This window comes from Schistocerca nitens, chromosome 1, assembly GCF_023898315.1.
Source record: "Schistocerca nitens isolate TAMUIC-IGC-003100 chromosome 1, iqSchNite1.1, whole genome shotgun sequence".
Lineage (NCBI taxonomy): Eukaryota > Metazoa > Arthropoda > Insecta > Orthoptera > Acrididae > Schistocerca > Schistocerca nitens.
This window is the reverse complement of record NC_064614.1, coordinates 692,194,590-692,218,158: the sequence shown is the minus strand read 5'-3', so window position 1 is coordinate 692,218,158 and position 23,569 is coordinate 692,194,590. Positions and strand designations below refer to the sequence as shown.

The following is a 23,569-nucleotide window of genomic DNA, read 5'->3' as shown; positions in this document are numbered from 1 at the left end:
TGTGGATGCGGCCGCATTGTCTGAGAGATACCGGTGACCTTTGGTAGCGGCCCGGGAGAACACGTGGTTCTTCTAGAAGCGTTCGTCGCGCCCCTGACCGGACGCTGTGCGAGGCCCCGGCCCGCCTTTGCGTAAGCGCTGCTCGATTTCCATGCCGCCACACACACACACACACACGGCTCGCTGAACGGAAGAGCGCGTGGAGCGGCACGCCTTTCACCGCCGCTAGAAGGGTGTCCCGGCGGCCGTTTTTTGCGGCGTGGGGTGGACAGCGCGCGCTATATAAAGCCTGCCGGCGCCGCTATGACCATCACAGCCTCCTCTGCTCTTGCACCGGCGACATCCACCGCACGCTCTCGCCATGAAGGCTCTGGTGAGTGCTCTGCTCTCCTACATCTACACTCATCTACATCTGCACTCATCTACATCTGCACCTACATCTACACTCACTTGTATCTACATTTACATTTGTACTCATCTACATCTATGCTCCATAAACCACTGAATATTTTCCAATCTATCATTGATTAACGTTTCTCTCAGTTCCACTTACGGATGAAAACTAATTTCCACACGTCTACGTCACTTGTTGTTTTTATCTAATGTTTTATCTACGGGATACATATGTAGATAGCAGAAGGATATTCGTAATTTCCATGGTACAAAGAGGTTCTTGGTATTTTCCATGCAGGTTTTCTGTATATACCAAGCGTCTCTCGTCGTGTACCTGTCAGTTTACATTTTACAGAATTTTTGTAAGAGTCTCCCTCGTGTCAAACATCCCTGTGACCATTCGTGCAGTCTTTCGTCGTTTGGCCAACCTAAAACAGACACCCAGAAATCCACTAAACATTGTACAAGCGTTTTGTAAGCAATGTCTTTCGTGAACAAATTGCAGTTTCCATATATTTCTACCACCAAATTACATCATGTCATTCGGTGTTTATGCAGTAGAGTGTAACTGATTTTTCCTCTTAATATCTGCAAACTTTTTGGTTGACTTAATTTGTAAACTCTTAATCCCGTAGCCGAAGGCTATTTCACTACGTGTAATAGCACTGTGATTGAAATTCCTAGTCTCTGACGGTGAAAAATGAATCAATCAGATCGCAACAGCGAAGAAGATGTTTAAACTCAATTTTATATTGTTAGTAAAGGACACTGTAGGATAATACTGATCTCTCAGATGATCTTTAGTATTGTGCACTATATATCCTATTCCGGTAATTTTTCATGCTCATATTCTTTCTGCTTGTTCGCCTACTTCAACAAAGTATAAATCTTCCCTTTAGATCCTATCAGTACTTAATGTTCTGCTAATCTTCTGAGCAACGTCTTACTCACAGCACAGTTTCATTGAACTTTTGCGTGAGAGCCTATGCCCTTGCAGGTGACACTGAATTGCATACGAGCGGCGTTTTTGCAGTCTCTCGCAAGTGCAAGCACTCTTATTTACGTCTGGTTAGATCCACAGTGTAGTCCTGTCAAATTGCAAACAGAGTTTACTTTAAGATGCGATCATTTTAACGGCTTTAAATCATTAGCAGCAACCAACCACATTTCCAATTAGAGTTCAGTGATACGTAACTCTGCAGAGTTACCGTGGTTCTGACTTCCGAGATACACCGCCCTCTTGTCCAATTATTTCTGGACAGCCACGCAACCACTGACAACGACATACACTGAAGCACAAAAAACAGATCAGGCGACCTCACTGTGCACATTGCATTCAGTGTATCTGTACTTTTCGTAGTAAAGCTATTTTTAACTGCATAAAAACAGTTTCATGTTGATGCATGTCTTCTTATATGTACCATTCTTTTCGTCACAAATTCCAATCTTCCTGAATGTCTATAATGAAAAGTACAGATTTGTGTATCTTCTACAGGATTAAAATTTATTTAGTTAACCGATTTTCGGCTTACAATCCTGTCATCAGACTTTAATGTGTCTCAATGTTTGTAAACTTAATAACGTTACCGAAGATTACTATCAGTGGTTCTAGTGATACACAAAAAACCTAGAAACTATCTGAAGACTGTGTTTTTCCGTCCGTTTCCATACTCATTGGACGTGTGATTTTAAACAGAGCCTCACTGTAGATAAAAATAAATTTCAGAGGTCATCACGCCGTATGTTCCATAGTAGACGAATTCATGCCTGAACTGTTTATTTATATGTGCATTTTAGTTGCAAGAACTATGAAGCAGGTCTGACCAAAGGAATTTACAAATTATGTTTACGTCAATGGCTTCATTAGAAACAGCGACTTTACATATATATCTACTCTCGGCACGCCTCACAACGGTAGAGCAAGAAAAGGGAGAACCACAACATACAGTATGTGATTTCTTTTGAGAATCTGTAGTTTTATGCATTTAGTTTTCGGATTAAAAATGCACACATATTTCCTAGCAAACGCCCGTCCCCTGTACATAACAGCGCTCCGCAATACCTACTGCAGTGCGCCTGCGTAGTAGACATCCCGGCGTACGTGGCATACGCATTGTCTCGACACTTGTTCCATAGTCTTCTTGGGCGCATTTTACCGCCATCCAAAGACTAGGTCCAATGCACTCAGCTAGTTTTAAGTCCGAACTGTTCGTAAGCCCACAAACAACGATTTTCATGTATCAGTGGAGAACAGATCGAGAAAGTAAGCTGTGATTACTTCCAGAGCTGCAGAAGCTTACAAAGTACTCTGTTCTCTCACCTTCTACTCTAGACTGAACGTTAATGTCAGTGTAAGTGTGCCTGTCGGGCATTTTACAGGTTTTGCCGGCCCTTAGTTGTCCTTGTTGTCCTTAATACTAAGGATTCACACTTTAACATTTTCCTTCTTAGTCTGGTGATCGAGTAGCAAGTAAATAAATTGCTCTTCTAATGTGTGTCGTACTATTTTCTCCTCTTGTAGTTTGTCCGACATATTCTTTTATGTGCAAGAGCCTCGTAAATGTCATGTGACCACTAATACACTAAACTCCTGCCGACAATGAAACAATTGAAAGAATGTAATTGTGGAAAGGGAAGAAGATTCGAAATGCAACAGTCGGTTGTTTCTAATTACTAGTAAGAGTATTTTTCTTGCGGGAACAGACTAAGCTGATAAAGTGTGTAAGGGCAATACCTCAATACACGACTTACTCATTTACAAGAATCCAGTTTCTCTAAAACACATAACTGTAAAGGGCTGCTGTTCATATGGTTCTACTTGCAATGCGAATAGATCATCTTACAAGCAGACAGACACCAAAAATCTGCAGTTCGTTATACATTGCTAACAGCATTCTCGGTTTAATAACTGAAAGAGGATCTGTAGTCAGTTTACCCGACTTTCTGGGTGACTACGTCTGGAAGGAGCCATTAATTTGTAAATTTTTTGTGACAACCATAACAGCTTCACAGCCTTAAGGCAGGGGGGGTGGAGGGGCAGCAGTGTACAACAGATACCCAAGCGCTCTCTTCTACTTCATTTGAGAGTGTTCTTTGTTCAATCTACTCTGTTTCATTTCTTCCTGGCGCACATGATACACGTCGCAACTTACACACCGATAAAACAGAAAGCAGATTAGAGTTTAGTGTCCCGTCGACGTAGATAACAATAGACACGCAGCACAAGCTCGGATGTGGTAGCATGGGAACGAAATCAACCTTGTCCGCTTCAAAGGGACCATTCTGGAACTTTCCTAAAGTGATTTAGAAAAATCGTGGGAAACTAGACCGGATGGAGATTTGAACCACAGTCTGTCAGAATGCGAGTATAGTGTCTTACCATTCTAACTCGCTCGTTCCCAATAGAACCAAGCCTGAAATTTCGCTGTATTCTCTTTTCCGGATGTTCGTTCTCCTGGCAGATTTTGTTAGAAGCTCTTGAACGTACAGAACGCTTGTAGCAACATCAACATATCGAAACTGATTGGTAAGACACAATTCTAGTAGGTTCACAAAAATGGTTCAAATGGCTCTGAGCACTATGGGACTTAACATCTATGGTCCCCTAGAACTTAGAACTACTTAAACCTAACTAACCTAAGGACAGCACACAACACCCAGTCATCACGAGGCAGAGAAAATCCCTGACCCCGCCGGGAATCGAACCCGGGAACCCGGGCGTGGGAAGCGAGAACGCTACCGCACGACCACGAGATGCGGGCAGTAGGTTCACAGATCCAACTTCTAGCTGTCAGTTCTTTTCTGTGTCTCCCAGTCGTCTCTCTGTCTCTCTCTCTCTCTCTGCTCCCAGCTGGGTACGTTGGAATGTTGGCCTCGGCTCTTAAGTACTTGCAGAGGCAGTCCGCACTCTTCACGGCTGGGTCAGGTACGTTTGTAAACTTGGGCGTGTCATATTCTCTAGGATCGACTTTCACTTCCACAGTGCTCTCAGCTATCCCGCGTCTTAGTCATCTCTTCGGGAACGCCCGCCAAAACCTGTTGTTCGAAATGGAAAGCGCTCACTCGGCGGAACCAGTTAATTCCTGCCTGCCGTCACTTCCCTCCACCGCACGCTCCACGACTGCCGCAGGACAAGCGATAAATCTGCATACTCGTACCGCAATCGGAAACATCTGCAGTATCGGAACACAGAGATATAAATCAAGCTGCTTCACATCTTAACATCACATCCAGCAACTCATTTAAGATCTGTGTGTAAGTCTTACATTACTTTAAGAAGTGAATTCTAGCGGTGATAGGTGCTTCAATATTTGGTTTGCCCCACGTAAAATAAACAGAAACAGTTCTCACATCCTTTGTACGTCAGCTATGGGAAGTATCACTGCACTGTCTTATAAGCAGCATTTTTGGTGGCGTCCTAAGTTTCTCCCTATATCCACCACCTGAGTCTCAATATTTGGACTGCGTTACAATACTCCGTTACTTTACTGCAGAAAACGGTTTCCTGAGATTGGTGGGATATGTAGCATCTTTCTGTCAACTCTAACATTTCACATAGTAATGAGACTCAGCAGTTAGAACGAGTGAGCACCGACGGTCACCCAGATTTAGGTTTTCCACGAGTCCCTTAAGCTCGTACTCCACCTCTAACGATCATTTCTTCGACAAGACATTCAACGCTAATCTTCGTTCTTGTTTGAAAGTAATTTTCCCAACCTTACGATTACGCACGAAGATACTATTGATTACAATGATGATGTAGGATGTAGGGTGCTCAACAGCATGGTCTCCAGCGCTTCTACTTGATAGCAGCATACACATCGCGTGGTCCTCATAAGGGCAACTGCTGCGACAATAGCCCAGCAACGCATACCAGCAGTTTTCTTCAGAATGTCGGGCACTGTCGATACAAATACGTGGCTCGTCACTGATAAACTCAACCGATCAGTTACTTGTCGCGTACTAAAGTCCACCAATCTTTTGGCAAAACGTCCTCATGACAAAATAATCTCTGACACTTCGACGGTGAGTGATTAAATAATGGTGAGTTGAGTCTACCTAAAAGTACATGACAATGGTCTGCTAAAATTTTTCTTGCAAAGTAATTCAATAAAAGTGGAGGGAATCTCAAAATTTTCATGCGAATGCTAGTGTATCCACTCACAATGGGGTTTTCGTAGTTGAAGAAAACTGTACTGATCCTGACTTGAGATGCTACTTAAGGGAACAAGAATCAAAACTGCTTGTTATACGTGGATGGATGACTACTTAATGCCGACCCATACACTTAGAGCTCACTGACATCCTCTCCCCAACACTGCAGTAAGATGCCCGACAATTCACAAAAAATTTCAATGCATGTTAACTGTTATCGTTGTCGACGAAGCTATTGAATTTATTTGTGCCATCTGGACATCGGTAGAAAGCCTGAGTGCTGCTGATAACGTTCAGTCATTATCTGACGTCTTTTTTTTATTTATTAGCTGGCATTGACTCTTGATATTCTGAGTAACGAGTATTCCATGAAACTCGAAATACCGTTTCGTTACTGCCTGAAACGCTTCGTCACTCACCTGTTTTCTTTCTCGCTTGCAGTTCGTGCCCGACTCGGGCGGCGTCAATAGTTTTCGTATTCCTCCGCTTCGTTATCTCTCATCAGAACTGAATTAGGGAAACGTTTCGTTACTCGCCTGTCTTCTTTTCCGCGCGTTCGAGCCTACTCAGCAGTTTCCACATTCTTCCAGTTTCTTATTGTCATCGGGGCAGTTCGCCAGCGAGAGTATCGAATACATCGTGTCTGACTTAAGGGGAATCAGCTGTATTCGTAATCCTCCAATTCCTTCCACATGCAACAGTTTCTACTATACAAGAAATCGCTGGCTTTTCGATAGCCCACACAGCTTATTTCATAATTGTCTTACCTCTACCTTGGTGATGTGCACCCTACTTTTCTTCAGTGTTCTGATGGTAGTTCCTTCCTTCACAGACCACAGCCCTGTTGCTGACTGTGCTGGCAGCTTACTGCGGTGCTACTGAGGAGAAGACAGTGCAGAAGCGAGGCCTGCTGGGTGGCTACGGAGGCTACGGTGGCTACGGTGGAGGCTACGGAGGCTACGGTGGAGGCTACGGTGGCTACGGAGGCTACGGCCTGGGCCGCGGCTATGGCGGCTACGGAAGCTACGGTCTAGGCCACGGCATCGGCTACGGTGGCTACTCCCGCGGCATCAGCATCGGCTACGGTGGACTCGGAGGCGGCTACGGTGGCTACGGAGGCTACGGTGGTCTCGGCCACGGCATCGGCTACGGTGGCTACTCCCGAGGCATCAGCATCGGCTACGGTGGACTCGGAGGCGGCTACGGTGGCTACGGAGGCTACGGTGGCTACGGAGGCTACGGTGGTCTCGGCCACGGCATTGGCTACGGTCACCATGGCTGAGAGCCTCTTCTCGCTTCTCCACTGTCCCTTCTTCTCCATCTTCCACACACCATTGCACATATTCCAGCAACATTTACGAGACCTCTAATTTGAGCGAGTGCACATGTGTGCAGCGTTCAGTTATAGCTTGCCCTACTAAGTCATCTAGGGACAGCATTTTTCTGGCTGTGTAACCAAACTCTTCTCCATAAATCCAATTTTTTACATTAGTCTCCTGGTCTCTCTGTTCTGCAAAATAAGTTGAAATAAACCATATACTTTTCTAAATATATTGTGTGTTATTGTATCATCCTGAATATCTAGCCTACACTGTTCTGACTAGAGCCCCCACCTGCTAGCAGCCGTGGGCGGCGGTAGGCAGGGGTGGGTAAACAAATGACAGTGTGGCCTGTCAGGTAAACGAGCCACAGCTTGTGTGATAGTGCTGCCCTGGCCGAGCGCTCGCAGACAGTGCGGACTAAGTGGGTCACGGGAGCGTTATACACTCACAGTAGGGACGTCTGACGAGTTGGCCAGCCAGCGAGCTAACTGATGGGCAGCGAATTCTAGCCATCCAGTATTTTATAAAAATAGGATATACTGAAAAGAGGTTCATGACGGGCTGTGACAAGCCAAGAAATACATAACTTTCTCCTGACTTCTGTAAAGTTTGTATTTGAGGAAGTAGCAAATCAACTGACAATTTTGAATAAAAGTTGTAGTTCTTTTCTCTCTTAAAAAGATTCATTTGTAGTTATACTGCTTGAAAATACTTACAGTGCAAATTTAACACAAAAATGTCTTATAAGCGAGGATCAACATTAATGAAAGAAAGTATCTGTAGCTCCGCTAATGTGTAAACAACACCCCAACAAGACTCTGACCGTATCAGTATTACTTCTATTCGTAGAATGTAGGCTTACACTGAGTTTAAATTGGCGAGAAAGGTGCAAGAATATTTCAACATTGAAAACTACCTATGCCCTGCACTTGCCACAACAAGAATAAACAAAATACATTTACATGTCGTCAATCGTACATAGGAACTACAAAAAGAAGTATACACACCTGGCTTCAAGAACACAAGAGTAATTGTCATCTGGGCAACACAGATTAATCGACAGTAGCAGATGATGCACTGGAATCAGTGGACCACACAACTCAATTTTCTGATACTACAGATATATCAAGTTCCAATCATTTCTTTGCTAAGATGTACGGAAAGACACAAAAACAATTTCAACAGAAAAGAAGGAGGACTGAAATTAGACGACCTGTGGGCCTCAGCGCTAAACAAAGGAAAGGGCGCCAACGACTCCTCTATACAAGCTCCGAAACAAACGACGGCGTGACGCGGCCATCCTAGGTAGCGATCGGACAAAGTTGCGACCCGACTGTTGCACGTCGGCTTGGACGCCAAGTAGATGGAAAGCTTTAGTCTGATATGTATGTCAATCGACTCTTCGCATAAAGACAACATATAACAAGAAATCGAAAAATTGTCTTACCCATAAGTTACTGGAGTATTACAACGTGAAGGAGCAAACGGACTCCTATATACGTGAACAGATGGGTAATTTTGTGTCACGTAGATTTGACAATCGCATATCACGTTGAAAGACAATCGACGATAAATAGATTTCAGAGAAGTGGAATCCGCTACAGCACAGACTTCTCCATTTTCACAATAACCTTAATCATTAGCATCATTCGCCTTTTCTAACTAATGACTAGGACATCTGCAAATTAAACAGAGATTTGATGATTGATTGTACATTACGTGCGCACCCTAATCTTATCATAACACTATTTACACGAAATATATGAGGTGTGTGAGAAAAGTAATGAGATTGACAGCACTGCGATCGATCTTGCAACGCTGTGCTATTCTACTTGTGAAGACTGGTGTGTCCATCCCTACCAGATGCTCAGTCCGAATTTCAGCTCTGTGCAGCCATTGTGTGATTTTTGAGACCGCCATCGATCAAGTTGTGCTTTTGCTGTGTTCTACGATAGTGGAACAGCGGGAATTAGAGGAACTTTGTGCCACCAAGTTTTGGGTTAAACTCGGAGAATCTACAGGTATGACCTTTGAAAAGTTGAAACAGACCTTACCAACAGCCCAAGTTTTTGGAAGGCCGAGAACACGTTAAATATGAACCTCGCTCAGGGAGAGCTTCAATTTCAAAAACTGACGAAAACGTGCAACTTGTGCGTGCTTCCGGGGGACCGTTCCTTCAGGACAAGCTGTCAACCAAATGTTTTAAAAAGGTGTGCTTGAAAGGCTCAAGAAAAATGTGACTCGAGTGAAACTGAACATCGCAGACTTCACGACAACGCTTCGTGTGACACGGCCACTTCCATCGGGGAAATTTTGATCTCAAAAGGCATTCCTGTTGTTTCACAGCCCTCTGATTCCCCTGATATGAGTCCTTGTGACTCTTTTCTTTTCCCGGAATTGAAAAATGTCTTAAAAGGACGTCATTTTAGAATTCTGTGGGACGTTCAAGAGAATGTAACCGACATGATAAAGGCTCTACGAGTTGAACCCTTTCAGCGCTGCTGCCAAGGCTGAGAACAACGGCTCCGCCGGTATTTTATAGCTGCTGAAGGGAACTACTTCGAAGAGGACAATGCTATTATGTGAAAACATAAAAACCTTCGTAGAAAAAAAACCAGTCTCATTACTTTTCTTACACAATTCGTATGATGGAGGCATTAAAGTCGTTAAAAAGTCTACAGGTTGGTTATCAATAAAATGTCGCTACTTGAGAGGGGCAACGGCCTTGGCGCAGTGGATACGCCTTTCCCCGACAGATCACCGAAGTTAAGCGCTGCCGGGCGTGGTCGGAACTTGCATCGATGACCATCCCGGCTGCCATGCGCCGTTGCCATTTTTCTGGGTGCACTTAGCCTCGTGATGCCAATTGAGGAGCTGCTTAACCGAATAATAGCGGCTCCGGTCAAAGGAAACCATCATAACGACCGGAAGAGCGGTGTGCTGGCTACACACCCCTCCTATCCACATCCTCAGCTGAGGATGACACGGCGGTCGGATGGTCCCGTTGTGCCACTTGTGGCCTGAAGACGGAATGATTACTTGAGAGGACCGCCATGCAAAACGCGTGACTGTGGGCCATGGGAATTTTGTGGAAACATTTGTAAGGAAATAACGAATAAGCCACTAAAAGAAATACATTTTCATTTCCACATGAGAAGGTAACATTTGTTAATTGAGTACAATGTTTACGTTCTAGGTCACAAACGTATCTCATTGTGACGGCCGTCTGCATCCACAACAGGCTGGAACCGCAATAAAGATCCCATTTTACGATTGTTCGCAGCACTTTTTGAAGGGTGGACCGCGGAGTTTTCAGCTATCATTCTACAGCTCCTGTACTGCTTGAAGATTGCACGTTTCCCTCAGCATTCTCAGTCATGGCCACGGTAACTTCTTCGAAATTTATGGTGCAACTGACTGTCGGCCTCTCCTAGGAGCAATTCCCAAATCGTCAGTTCATTCCAACTTCCGAATCACGTTCTTCAACCTCCGTATTCCCATAATGCGTCTATTCTCGCGAAGAGAAGCAGCACTATTGTTTTTGTTTGGATAAAAAAGCTTTGTGAGTGAAGCCCTACTCACCTTGTCCACACCCATGTTGACTGTCTGTAAGGTAATGCACTCACATGTCTGTGTTTCAACACAGTAGCGGCACATAATGGCAAGTCACGACACTAACACTTCTATCAGCGCAGATACTTGCAGCATACGGCCTGAACATAATTCCTATAAAGTTGGGTAGCCATATAATAAATAGTTTTCCGTCTACACTGGCTCAACAAGAGAAAGTTTAATTATAATTACGCTGCACATCAAATTCTGGAGCTCTTAATTCAGGTGATAGTGTTTACTGATAAGAGCCTCACCTTCCTCCCTACGCTTCCCGTTATCCTGGTCCCTTCTACTGGAAGCGCTTCGACTTAATGGCGCTGGTCGATTTGTTGAATACGGCAAACACTAGGAAACTACTCAAGGACAAGTCGCACACAAGTTTTGTAGGCTATTTTTTAGAAATGTCTCTGCTTCTATTAAAATTCGAAGTGTTCCCTTTGTGTATCCTGCAACTAGGCAGTGGCGGATGCAGAAAAACCTCATGGAGGGGGCGCCAAAGATACCTTGAGCTACCTTCACTTTTACCGTAATAAAAAATAATCAAGTCACATGCAAAGTTTAAGAAAGTTTTATGTAAACTGATTATACGCATACACAAAAAAATGGCTCTGAGCACTATCGGACTTAACTTCTGAGGTCATCAGTCCCCTAGAACTTAGAACTACTTAAACCTAAGTAACCTAAGGACAACATACACATCCATGCCCGAGGCAGGATTCGAACCTGCGATCGTAGCGGTCGCGCGGTTCCAGACTGAAGCGCCTAGAACCGCTCGGCCACCCCGGCCGGCATACGCATACACATGCACATACACATATACATCTTATGATATAAACAAATTACAATTGTGGTTCTCTTTCTTAAATGATTAATTCTATGCGCCTATTCTTCCTGGCAAACTGGTTAATTACATTGTCAATAGGACAATAAATGTGATAGTGTTCAACAGAACTACGCCAATAAGTCGATCCTCCTCCATTTTCGACCTCAGCCATATCTTTGAACGCCGCAATGTTGAAAAACTTCTTTCTACTGTAACAGTATATGCCATTAGACAAGCAAATATTTCGTACAGCGTGTGCAAAGTAGGATAGTCAGATGTAGGACAAACAGAGAAGCTTGCATAACAGAATCACGATCATTAAGGGCGTTTATGCTCGTTTGCTTGTATCGAAGAATCTCTCCCATTAGTCTCTTTTTAATCAGACGGAAACGTATAAAACACGATGACGCAGACGCGCGTGCTAAATAGGAAAGTACAACTACTCGATAACTCGATTCAGTGGAGTCGACTGACGAAAGAAACGAAGGAATATCGTGCGGGTTGACTGGCGGGGGCGCAAGTTACATTCGAAAATTTACATTCAGATTTTAGTATGCGAACTACCGTACCTCGCGACCCATGAACACAACCAACGTTACTTGTCTTTGAGAATGTCTTGTGGTCTCCGGTACAGAACTGCGCTCTGCTCGAAATTTCGAGATTTTGTTATTCATATGTTAGTTGTTGATAGTGGAGTACAGTGTAGAATGGCTTCTGGAAACCTAGAAAGTCACTGCCAAATTTACGCCTTCCCCTGTGATTTGGAAGGATGTGGAGCTGAGTTACGTATAAATTAGCCAGTTAAATGCGCGATGAATTTTTGAGAGAAGCTTTTATATTTTAAGCAGCAACACTATCTTGTAAGTGAAAGTGTTTTCCAGAATCTTGGAAGACGCGCTCCTTAATGGTACTTGGTTTTCTCATGTCTCCTCTTACGCTCCTCACGAGCGCTCTTATAAAATTCCATACAACCGCTCTCTGTTCGAGAGATCCCTGGGAAGTGTAAGCAAGCTGAGAGCAGGACTGAGTCAACTCAGTGTAAAACAGAACATGAAGAGCACTGGGGCCTAGTACCTTCCACGAGTCCACTAATTTCTACTCCTTTTTAACGCAACAGCATCCCTCGGAGAGCAGTACAGCAAGTATATAGTAGCACAAACTTCCTTTACAAAAGATATTTACAAGCAAGTATGAAGTCTGCTTCTTTCGTTCACAATTACTTTGTTTTAAATTGATAAAGACCCGGGATTATCTTAACGGCCGACTTCCTTCCCCATCCTTCCCTAATCCGATGAGACAGATGACCTCGCTGTTTGGTCTCTTCCCCCAAACAACCCAACCCCAAACTAGTAGGGTCCTGCAGGACACATTACAATACGCGTTTTACAAAACGACAGTTGAAAATACGTATTTTTTAACACATTCACCTCTAACCACTATCATAAGCGTCTGCTTAAGAGTTCACAATAAATGTCTGAACGCTTCACCGTTCACTTCAACGCATTTGTTCTAACTTGGGATAACATGTCGTGTTGCTTGTCTGAGTGCCTCCGAATATGCCTTAATGACGCCAGCATCGTCCATGACGCGACCAAGCAGTCCATCTCCCGTATTCACCTTTCGTTTGTACATCTCAGGTCTCATCCAACGCCGTAAACAAAAATCTAATGGTGTAAGGCGTGGCGATCTTGGTGGTTAGCTAACTGTACTACCACGACCAATCCAGCGACTAAGGTAAACGCTGCTGAGATGTTGCCTCACACGTCTGGTATGCTGGGGGCTTTGTCATGCTGCAGGTACATTGCAGTCCACGTGGCCTAATGAACATCCTTGAGGTTTTCAGCAAACGAATTTTCCAAAAAGTGCAAGTAATTCTGTCTCGTCGTTCACTCTTCTCAAATGACTGGACCTATCAACACGTTAAATGTCTTGTATCTCGGAAAACATTCGAGGTAGAGCATAAGTCCATATAAAGTTTTTGATTCAAGTGAGCATTCCTATCATATTCCTGAATATTGAGTATTCGTCCTTGGACACCTTGTATAATCTGTCAGTTAAGTAAATTGATAACAGTAGTATGTTTGCCGATTAATTAACTGTTATTATACAGTTTTGAGTTTTATTTCGTAATAAATTTGCTCCATAGGACTCCATTCCGCGAAACGATTACGAGTGCCACCTCACCCTTCGTTCAAATCCTGGTTATGTTCTTGTTGGCACTGTCTTATTTTTTCTACTAAGCCATGATGGGTGTTTGTTATCTTGAATTATCTTACTTGGCACATACACTAACATTCGTGAACATTGGCGCATCCAGGAAGAACTGCTCTAATAATTCAGACTCTCAGTACACTATGTGATCAAAAGCATCCGGACACCTGGCATAAAATCTGTGCGTGGCGCCCTCCATCGGTAATGTTGGAATTCAGTATGGTGTTGGTCCACCCTTAGCCTTGATGACAGCTTCCACTCTCGCAGGCGAACGTTCAGTCAGGTGCTGGAATGGCAGCCCATTCTTCACGGAGTGCTGCACTGAGGAGATGTATTGATGGCGGTCGGTGAGGCCTGGCACGAAGTCGGCATTCCAAAACATCCCAAAGACGTTCTATTGGAATCAGGCAAGGTTTCTGTGCAGGCCAGTCCATTACATGGAGGTTATTGTCATGTAAGCACTCCGCCACAGGCCGTGAATTATGAACAGGTGCTCGATCGTATTTTAAAGATGCACATTTATTTGATTCCTTGGAGGATGTATCCCCTGCTACTAACGATCATTTTATATAGGTCTCATCCATGCATCGTATAATTTCTGAACTGTGTTCGGATGTGAACAGTGGGCGCTATACATCACCGGAAAGCTATATTGTGCTCGTATCACGCAAAGCAAGTGTTTTACCGTTCAATAGCATAGATTTCCATAGAGAAACCGGGAAGGAGGATGTATGTCATGCGCTTGAAATATATTTCTCACAAAAGAATAGGTCGGAAACGCTGGCGATCTAACATTATAGGCCCGTTTTAAGTGCAGAACATTGTAACCTTAGGAGTGCGTGTGTTTATGTTCTCTCTTACCAATACCTTCCAGGTACCGATCCTAGACTCTAGAACAGTACTTTATAGTTGATAGCTTGGTTGATTTAGGTAAAAATGCGTCGAACTCTATCCGTCTGGAGCTCTTTAGCGTATACAAATTATTCCTTTCTTGTTCTTCTTAACTATCCGCTATTACATCACGACACTTTCAAATCTGTTACCATACATCGATAAGGAGTGCTAAGCTCCTCGACATGGATGCATCTCGAGATAGGTGAGGACTCGGAAAACTCCATTCATTCACGAGAGGTGGAGTGTAGCGGTCTTCTTCTGATCGGTTGCAGATTAATTCGCTAATGGTGTTACATTGCGGGTTGGTCAATGACAATGTGAGGAGGGTGTTTCACTCTCTAATGTTACCCAAAGACAGCGAGAATGCCCTGTGACTCCCATACGCAGAAAGATAGATCGTAAAGTAAACACTATGCTTGAGGTGATAGAAATATGTGGAGCGCTGTCAGGCATACTTTCATTATTTATTTGCTTGAGAATTAAGACTGAATAGATGTCCAGCACAGTCATCTATCCATGTTCGCACTGATACTCGCAAAGTGGAGAAGGGGTGACGTAGCTATGATACTGAAATTGGGGAAACATGCTCTCACATCACCGGGCAGTGTTGAAGCTACTGTAAAATTGTTCGCGCTATCAACTGTGATGGTTATTATTAGAGTACATGGATGGTGTCTTTTCCATTCCATCCGTGCACTAGTTACCACATAATAACTCAATGATATGGGTTGTTTGAAATGGGGAAAATTTTGCTGGATGGATAGCAACTTCTGGGGTGGATAGCTCCGAAACACCGATGGCGGACCTAAGTGCAATATGAGGAATAAGTCGAAAGGGAACGCTGAGTCATCAGCTATTCCATGAGTGGGAAAGACTAGTCAAAATGTGGAGCTTGTGAACCATCTTCGGATTGTAGTTTGGAGACCTACACCAACGCAGTAAAACTGTTCCAGTTTGCTTATCTTGTAAGTGTGTTTTATTTAAAATGAACAGGTGTATGGCTTGTTATGCTACCCATCGTAAGAATATTATTTACACGATGCAACGTCTAGTTTCCTGCGAAAGGCCGTGAATCAGGACTTCTTAATGTCAGTTTATAACTTGACACTGGCCTCGAGGTCGTGGCAGAAAAGCGAAATGTTTGGCATTGTACAAAAGCGTGCTAGAAAACAGTGTTTTAACCAGCGTCTCTTGCGGCTTAGTATAGTCTGTGGGATAGGATCATTCGCCTAGAGTATAGTTTTTTTTTTTTTTTTTTTTTTTTTTTTTTTTTTTTTTTTTTTTTTTTTTGTGTCATCAGTCTACTGACTGGTTTGATGCGGCCCGCCACGACTTCCTTTCCTGTGTTAACCTCTTCACCTCAGAGTAGCACTTGCAACCTACGTCCTCAATTATTTGCTTGACGTATTCCAATCTCTGTCTTCCTCTACAGTTTTTGCCCTCTACAGCTCCCTCTAGTACCATGGAAGTCATTCCCTCATGTCTTAGCAGATGTCCTATAATCCTGTCTCTTCTCCTTATTAGTGTTTTCCACATATTCCTTTCCTCTCCGATTCTGCGTAGAACCTCCTCATTCCTTACCTTATCAGTCCACCTAATTTTCAACATTCGTCTATAGCACCACATCTCAAATGCTTCGATTCTCTTCTGTTCCGGTTTTCCCACAGTCCATGTTTCACTACCATACAATGCTGTACTCCAGCATGAAATGAAAATTTTCATTAACACAATTAATTAATTAAGTCCCCAGCAACTATAAAACCTACGAAACCAAAGCACAAGTATAACTGTTCTGTGTGTGGAAGTGTGATTCAACGTACGCATCTGGCACGGTTCTTCTTCAATAACGCAAGAAATTTTAAATATCATTTATACTGAATTAATTAAAGAAAATAAAAATACCATAATTACTCAAGAGAACCAGAATTACACTCTAATCCAAGAACACAAGCCAGATGCTTTGTTGACTGAACCTGTAATGAAGCATTACTTACGACATTAAACAATGAAAAATAAATCAAGTTTCTTTACCTTCATATATTGACCAAAATCACTCTAATCATTACAATATATCTCCACACCGACTCGCTATTACCACATCTCAACAAGAACTTTTCAGTATCACATCTCAGCAAGCACTCCCTACTAGCACATCTCAACAAACACTCTCTGCTACGAGTTCTTAACAAGCACTGACTACCACGAGCTCTCCCCAAGCACTGCCCACTACGACATCTCAATAATCACTGCCAGTGGAGGCGGCGGAACAATACTCTCTAGCGCGATCTCTGGCGCTGTGGCTCAGTGTAGCCACCTTTCATATGCCCTTCCTCCACAGGCTAGAATTTGATGGTATTTTTGCCAGCATTGGTGGTGAAAATACCACCAAATTCGTCAAAAAAATACAGACAAAAATAAAAGATAATATTAATGCGTAAATATCATATAACTAGATAAAATTTTGGCTTTGCACTGACCTTTCAATAACCTAATATATAAAATACAGTAAGCAATACAAATTCTTTTATACATGTGACTTTACATAACAGTTTACACAAGTATTATGTGGTTAAACAGTTCAATCAATAGCGTCAGCAATGACGAATATGTGCAGGTAAGAGTCTCATAACTTTTCACAAACAGTAATACACAAAAAAATCAGTTTATACAAATATTCACATAAACGCTTTCCATAGCTCAAGAATAAGCAGTTGACAGTTCCAGCAGTAGCACCCAGCAATGGTCAACAGGTGCAAAAACCAACAAGTGACATTTTTTCAGTAGAAACAGTCCATCAGTGGCACCCAGTAATGTTGAATAGGTGCAGACACCAACAAGTAACACCATTTCAGTATAAGCAGTTCCATTAGTTGCACCAGCAATGTTGAGCAGGTGCACACAGCAACAGGTGACATCTTTTCAGTAGAAGCAGTCCACCAGTGGCACCCAGCAATGTTGAGCAGGTGCCGACACCAACAAGTGACATCATTTCGGTAGAAGCAGTCCATCAGTGGCACCCAGCAATGTTGAGCAGGTGCAGACATCAACAAGTAACACCGTTTCAGTATAAGCAGTTCCATCAGTGGCACCAGCAATGTTGAACAGGTGCAGATATCAACAGGTGACATCTTTTCAGTAGAAGCAGTCCATCAGTGGCACCCAGTAATGTTGAATAGGTGCAGACACCAACAAGTAACACCATTTCAGTATAAGCAGTTCCATCAGTGGCACCAGCAATGTTGAACAGGTGCAGATATCAACAGGTGACATCTTTTCAGTAGCAGTAGTCCATCAGTGGCACCCAGTAATGTTGAATAGGTGCAGACACCAACAAGTAACACCATTTCAGTATAAGCAAAGCAGTTCCATTAGTGGCACCAGCAATGTTGAACAGGTGCAGACCGCAGTCCATAATATTCACTTTCACTAATCACACAGTTCATCAGCAGAAATTAAACATGTTCTAGTGTCACACATCATGTTGAAAAGTGCAGCACCATCACTAATCAGACAGTTCAGGCATGAACAATAGTTTGAATACACATACAAATGCTTTTACACTAAACATACAAATCATAACAAACACACAAATGATATCAGATAATTGTCCTATTAACTATTACAATACACAAATACCAGTAAACCTATAACATTTATGGGTGTCAGTGCAAGCCACAACAAACAAGTAAAATAATATTTAGGAGATAGGTTGGGATCACTTCTCTGGGATTATAAAAGGAAAACACACAAAACACACTCACTCATCTTTCATCCACATTAGTGCTACTGTGTAATTGAATAGTGTTAACTGTGTAAATGCAATTCTGTCAAAATTTGATGTTCATCATGTGTATCACGTAGTAGTGGCAGCAATGTATAACAGTCAATAATAGTTAGTCAACGTCATAGTCATCATGTCAAGACCAATGTTTGCCAAGCCAGATCAAAATGTACGGTTGCTGAACAACTGTCAGTGAGCCAAGATATGCAAATGCTTCCTCTCTCCAAAAAAAAAAGTATATACTGCTTATTGATTTAACAACGTGTGTGTGTAGACAATCTTCCTTCTACTTGAGTGTTCTAGTCTGCCATCTTTATCCTCCTTGTTCCATATAGACCAACAAAAAAAAATATGCTCCTCACTTACTTCACCTCTTATCCACCAAAACTCCAATAATCGTCAGCATCACATAATCTCAATACCTCAATCATACCTCTTCAATACGTCGATATATATAACCTCATTGCCAATATCATTTCACTTCCATAACAACTCTTTCCTCTAGTCAGTCTCCTCGAACAAGTGCAGACAAAATCCTAATGAAAACCTCAATTCATCATCTCATACAATCCGAAGACACAATGTCAACACACAACCTCTCGTGTAATCCATCTCATCCAAATCTGCTACTCATTATAAATTATAAGATACATTTTGTTTACCTTGTCCATCATTAAATAAAAGAAATGCGTACATGACCTCTAACAGACTTATTTCGAATAACTCTCAGTAATTAATTACGATTACGGAGTGTGAATGATCATAATATTTCACAGTGTGTACACCACTTCAAGAATCATGGCAGAAGCAAACATGTGGAGTATTTCTTGTGTCAAGTGTCACTTCCTATTTCAATTACTCACGAAAAATGCAGTGTAATAACTGTCAATGGTCTAAACCTAGTGTTGGTATGTCATGTCGTTATCTTCCTTCCTATTAGCATAAATTTATACAGCTTCCATAAAACCTCCAGCTCATGTGACTTCTATGAAGTTTCTCGTACTAATGTCGTTCGTCGAATTATAGCAGTTCATTTTCTTATCTTAAAAATATAAAGCACTGAGCGTAAGCAAAACATGCAATAGCGAGTAAATATACCAGTAGAGAACAGAATGTCAACAAGTGGATGCAGCACAATCCCTACAACGAGGCTCTGCCAAGCAAACATTCTATAATTAATACCACAGTGTAACCTAAACTCTACGTTCGTACACAGTATATCAGCATTTCTATATTCTAAATTAAAGAGTAGTTATGACAACAAAACAGAAATGTGTAAATATTCAATCCATACGCAAGGCAGCAAATATGTTATCTAACATAATAAGCAGGTCATAAGCATCATATCAGCATAAGCAAATAAATGTTCATATGTAATCTTAATAAGTAAACATGAAGGCGCAAGCAGATAAATCACAAAGTGTAACCAACATACCTAACTACAGTCAGCACAATTAATCAGGTGACAATTATAATTTAAATAAATAAGCACAGCAGGCACATAATAGAAAAATATGACATCAGTGAAAAAGCAGTGCAGCCAAGCGATGCATAATATACGCAAGTAATAACACTGTTCATTAGTAAAACATTGTCAAAATCAGCAAATGTACACAAGCACGTCGCTTCACAAGTAAATTCATAGAACATAAAATTTAGCACAAAGTATGAATCACGTAATTGCGAGCAGCAAATTACATCTAAAATACGTACCTAAGTGGAATTATGTTACCTGAAAAATAAACTCAATTAATAGTTACCCTTTTTAGTTTATTACTTTTTTCTTCGAATTTACATTCTTCCTGAAATTTTCTCCATAGCAAGTCGTCTTAAAGTCGGACACGCACAGAATTTACCTGAAGGTCTTAAATATTTTACACAACCGTATCCTGAAAAATACTGAAAGTTAATAACATAATTTATAAAGTCACCATAGCTTTATACAGAATTTAGTCGGAGAAATTAGACTGCGTATTTGTTTACGTCTGTCAGTGCATTCGCACTGAGCGCTCGATCAGCTGTAGGCGCGTGACGTAGGAAGTAATTGTTTGCGGTCAACGACTGCCTTGTGCGGCGCGCAGACTTCACTGTTGCTTTGAGTATCTGCCGCCGCCGGAACACGGCGCAGTATCCTTGCATTCTCCACATGTTTACGTATAACTGTTGGTTTCTCAAAAGTATGTCATTCCACAAAAATTTTTACGTTCGATATATGATGTATTCCCTTAGAGCGCCGAGATTTAAGAGTTTCTACTTCAACAATTTTGCGAATCCTATATGGACCGTTATAAAGCAGAAAAAATTTGCGACACAAGCCTTTTCCTTTATGAGACAAACGATGAGACTTAATTAACACCTTTTGACCAACTGACAAAATTTTTAAACGACCAGGACGTTTAGCTGATTTCTCTCTTCTAGCAGCCGCAGATGCAATATTTCGTAGAGCCAGGTTGACAACTTCAGAATGCCGCAGTTTCCGTGAAGGCGGAAAACGAACGATTTCAGAAATGCGATTCGTCGGTGCTTTGTTTTTTAATATCAATAGAGGCGGTAAAGAAGTTGAATCATTAGAGAGTTCATTCAGAATGTTTTGAAAAATATGAAGATACTGATCCCAAGTTCTGTGATTCTGATGACAATAAAGTCGACACAATTTATTGATTTCCTTCATCAATCTCTCTGAAGCGTTAGATTGAGGGTGAAAAAGTGAAATGAAAATTGGTTTAATCTTACGACGCCGTAGAGTACGAAGCCAAATTTTAGAGCGAAACTGTGATCCATTATCTGATATAACCTTATCAACATCACCAACTTCTTTAAGAAAATGTTTGATGAAAGCATTAGATACTGAACGAGCTGTTGCTTTGCGTAAAGGTGTAAAACACACATATTTTGATGTAACTTCCACTGCTACGAAAATGTACGCAAAACCATTAGTAGAACGAACCACTGGACCGAACAAATCGACTGCAGCCATGTTCTTTAATTTCGCTGGAATGATAGGAAACAACGGTGCTCTGTGAGAAATAGTTGGCGGCTTAACCTATTGACATAATTTGCATTTGGCAAGAACTGATCGAATACGTTTTTCCATATTACTGAAGTAGCAATTTTCTCGTAATTTATGAAAGCATTTTCTGGGACCAACATGTGCATAACTGAAATGTGTAAACGAGGTGTGGCCAAATCATCCAATCTAACAAAGCGTCTAAGAAAATTACAGACACCAAGGAAACTACGAACATCACGTTTTGTGGTAGGAACAGCATAATTACGAATAGCGTCTAGTTTCTCTGGATCAGGAAGAATACCTTGTGTAGAAATAATGTGACCGAGAAATTTCACCTGTGAACGACCAAATTCAGATTTTTCCAAGTTCACTGTAATGCCAACTCTTGCAAAATACGTAATAATGAATCCAAAATTTTGTTATGCTGACTCCAAGAACGTTTAGCAAAAAGAATATCGTCAACATATGAAGTAATATTGTCACGAAGATAAACAGGTAAAATTTCGTTTAAATTACGAATGAATGCTGCAGACAACATAGTAAGTCCAAACGGTAATTTCCAAAGCCACTTTTGGGTAAAACAGTCAAATCCGGTTATTCTTTACCTACTGTCTAGATAGATGCATAGTAGAAGAGTTGTTTTTATAGATGCAAAGAATAGTGTAAGAGTACGCAGCGGTGCAGAAAACTAAAAGGGAAATAGCACCACTACAGCTCGGGGCCCTGTGAGCGCTACGGCACATATTCACTTAGTGTAGTGAATCCCCTGAGGACTTTAATAACTGCACATAAATTTCAGTTTGTGACTCAGTGGCAAATCTCGCGGAAGTGCGCACGTAAATCGATCCAACCATGAACATGGACGTATGTCATTCTTAGAATTGCGGAAGATCTTAAATTTCCGAACAGTCAAAAAGTGTTTATAGTCAAAGTTTTCGCCTCGTGGCGACAAAGACCTACCGCGTCTGTCCCAGTCCCAATGTTGATTATTGTCAAGTTCGCGCGCCTGGCGCTCTCTTGTTGCATCCCGTAAATGAAACAAATTATTTTCTTCAAACCCCTCCGCTAACTGTGATTCCAAATTTCTTTTGCTGTCCTTTCCTACGATTTCGCCTTCAATTTGTTTGACTTGCTTTCGTAATGCCTCAACTTCCCTTTTAACGCGTTCATTAAATTTTCCCTGATTTTCAACATGCTTATTTATGTTCTGGTACTCTTCGGTTTCTGCAAATGGTAATGGAGCTGTATCATCTGAATCTCTATCCCTATTTAAACTAAGACTTGTCAATTTATCTGAAATCTCCTCAACTCTTTCCGATAAGTCACCTATTTTTTCTTTCTGTTTATTTACGTCTTCCGTAAGTGTCGCGACTCGGGTTTCAGTATTAACACATTTAGTAGTTAACTGTTCATACTGTTGTGTTAGGTTATTTAATCTGTCATTTGGTACGGATTCCTCGATTTTCTCAAATATTTCTTCCTTATCATGTGCACGTTGTAAATTTAACTCTGAAAATTTTTGTACTATCACGCGATCTCTTTCTTCCTGTTCTCTATCTTGTTCCCTTTGTCTAATCTCTACCGCAATTAATCTATTATTGTGAGCATTCAAAATCGGTTGTACTTCTTCTCTGATTTCTTTCTTTAATTCATCCTTCATATTTTTGAAACATGTCCCTATTCGTGAGTCTAACCGTGTTTCCATTGTTCCCATCTCAGTTCTAATTGTTCCTATTTGTGAGTCTAACCGTGTTGCCAAAGTTCCCATCTCTGTTTTTAATTCAGATCCTTGTGAGTCTAACCGTGTTGCCAAAGTTCCCATCTCTGTTTTAAATTTAGATTCCAACTGTGATCCCAGATTTAATATTGCACTCATCAACTGCTGCATATCAAATGGATCAAAATTCTTTTCGCCCCTAACATTTCCCGCAAAACCAGTTTCCTTCGTCATAGCTGTAAAGCTATCTGTGTTCGATACTATTCCAGAATCTTCTGCCGTTAATCTCGGATTCTGTGAATTTTCTGATTGAGAAAAATTTTGAAATGGTTCCGGACTATTTTCCCGACTTATTACATTGTTTTCAACTCCATTATTCATCATACTGTTGTCCTGTGTTGGCGAGTTCGCCATGTCAACAATTTCGTCATTCTTACTGTCCATCATTTTTGCCTTTTTCATCGACCGCGTAATCATTTACAAAACATACAAAACTCGTCACAGTACGAAAATTACACACAATGACTCTTTATCATCAACAATACCATTCACTCGAAATGTTTCCCTCAAACACGATTAACGAACAATTGAAATAATCGCGCTAAATCGTCAATGCGTATACAAAACAACAAATCAAATTCAGAGAAAAAAT

At 41.7% G+C, this 23,569-nt stretch overlaps 1 protein-coding gene across 3 annotated transcripts; it reads left to right on the top strand.

Moving 5' to 3' along the window:
- Nucleotides 1-247: 247 nt before the first annotated feature.
- Nucleotides 248-7,098, top strand: LOC126259415 (keratin-associated protein 19-2-like). 3 transcript variants are annotated; one of them, XM_049956209.1, is made up of 3 exons: nucleotides 248-373; nucleotides 6,380-6,674; nucleotides 6,744-7,098. In XM_049956209.1, exons 1-3 carry the CDS (start codon nucleotides 362-364, stop codon nucleotides 6,827-6,829), a joined length of 393 nt encoding a protein of 130 aa, XP_049812166.1. In that variant the 5' UTR covers nucleotides 248-361; the 3' UTR covers nucleotides 6,830-7,098. The 3 variants fall into 3 exon arrangements, with proteins under 3 accessions (XP_049812166.1, XP_049812175.1, XP_049812156.1); XM_049956218.1 differs by having other exon boundaries at nucleotides 253-373; nucleotides 6,380-6,567; nucleotides 6,676-7,098; XM_049956199.1 differs by having other exon boundaries at nucleotides 257-373; nucleotides 6,380-7,098.
- The last annotated feature ends 16,471 nt before the right edge of the window (nucleotides 7,099-23,569 follow it).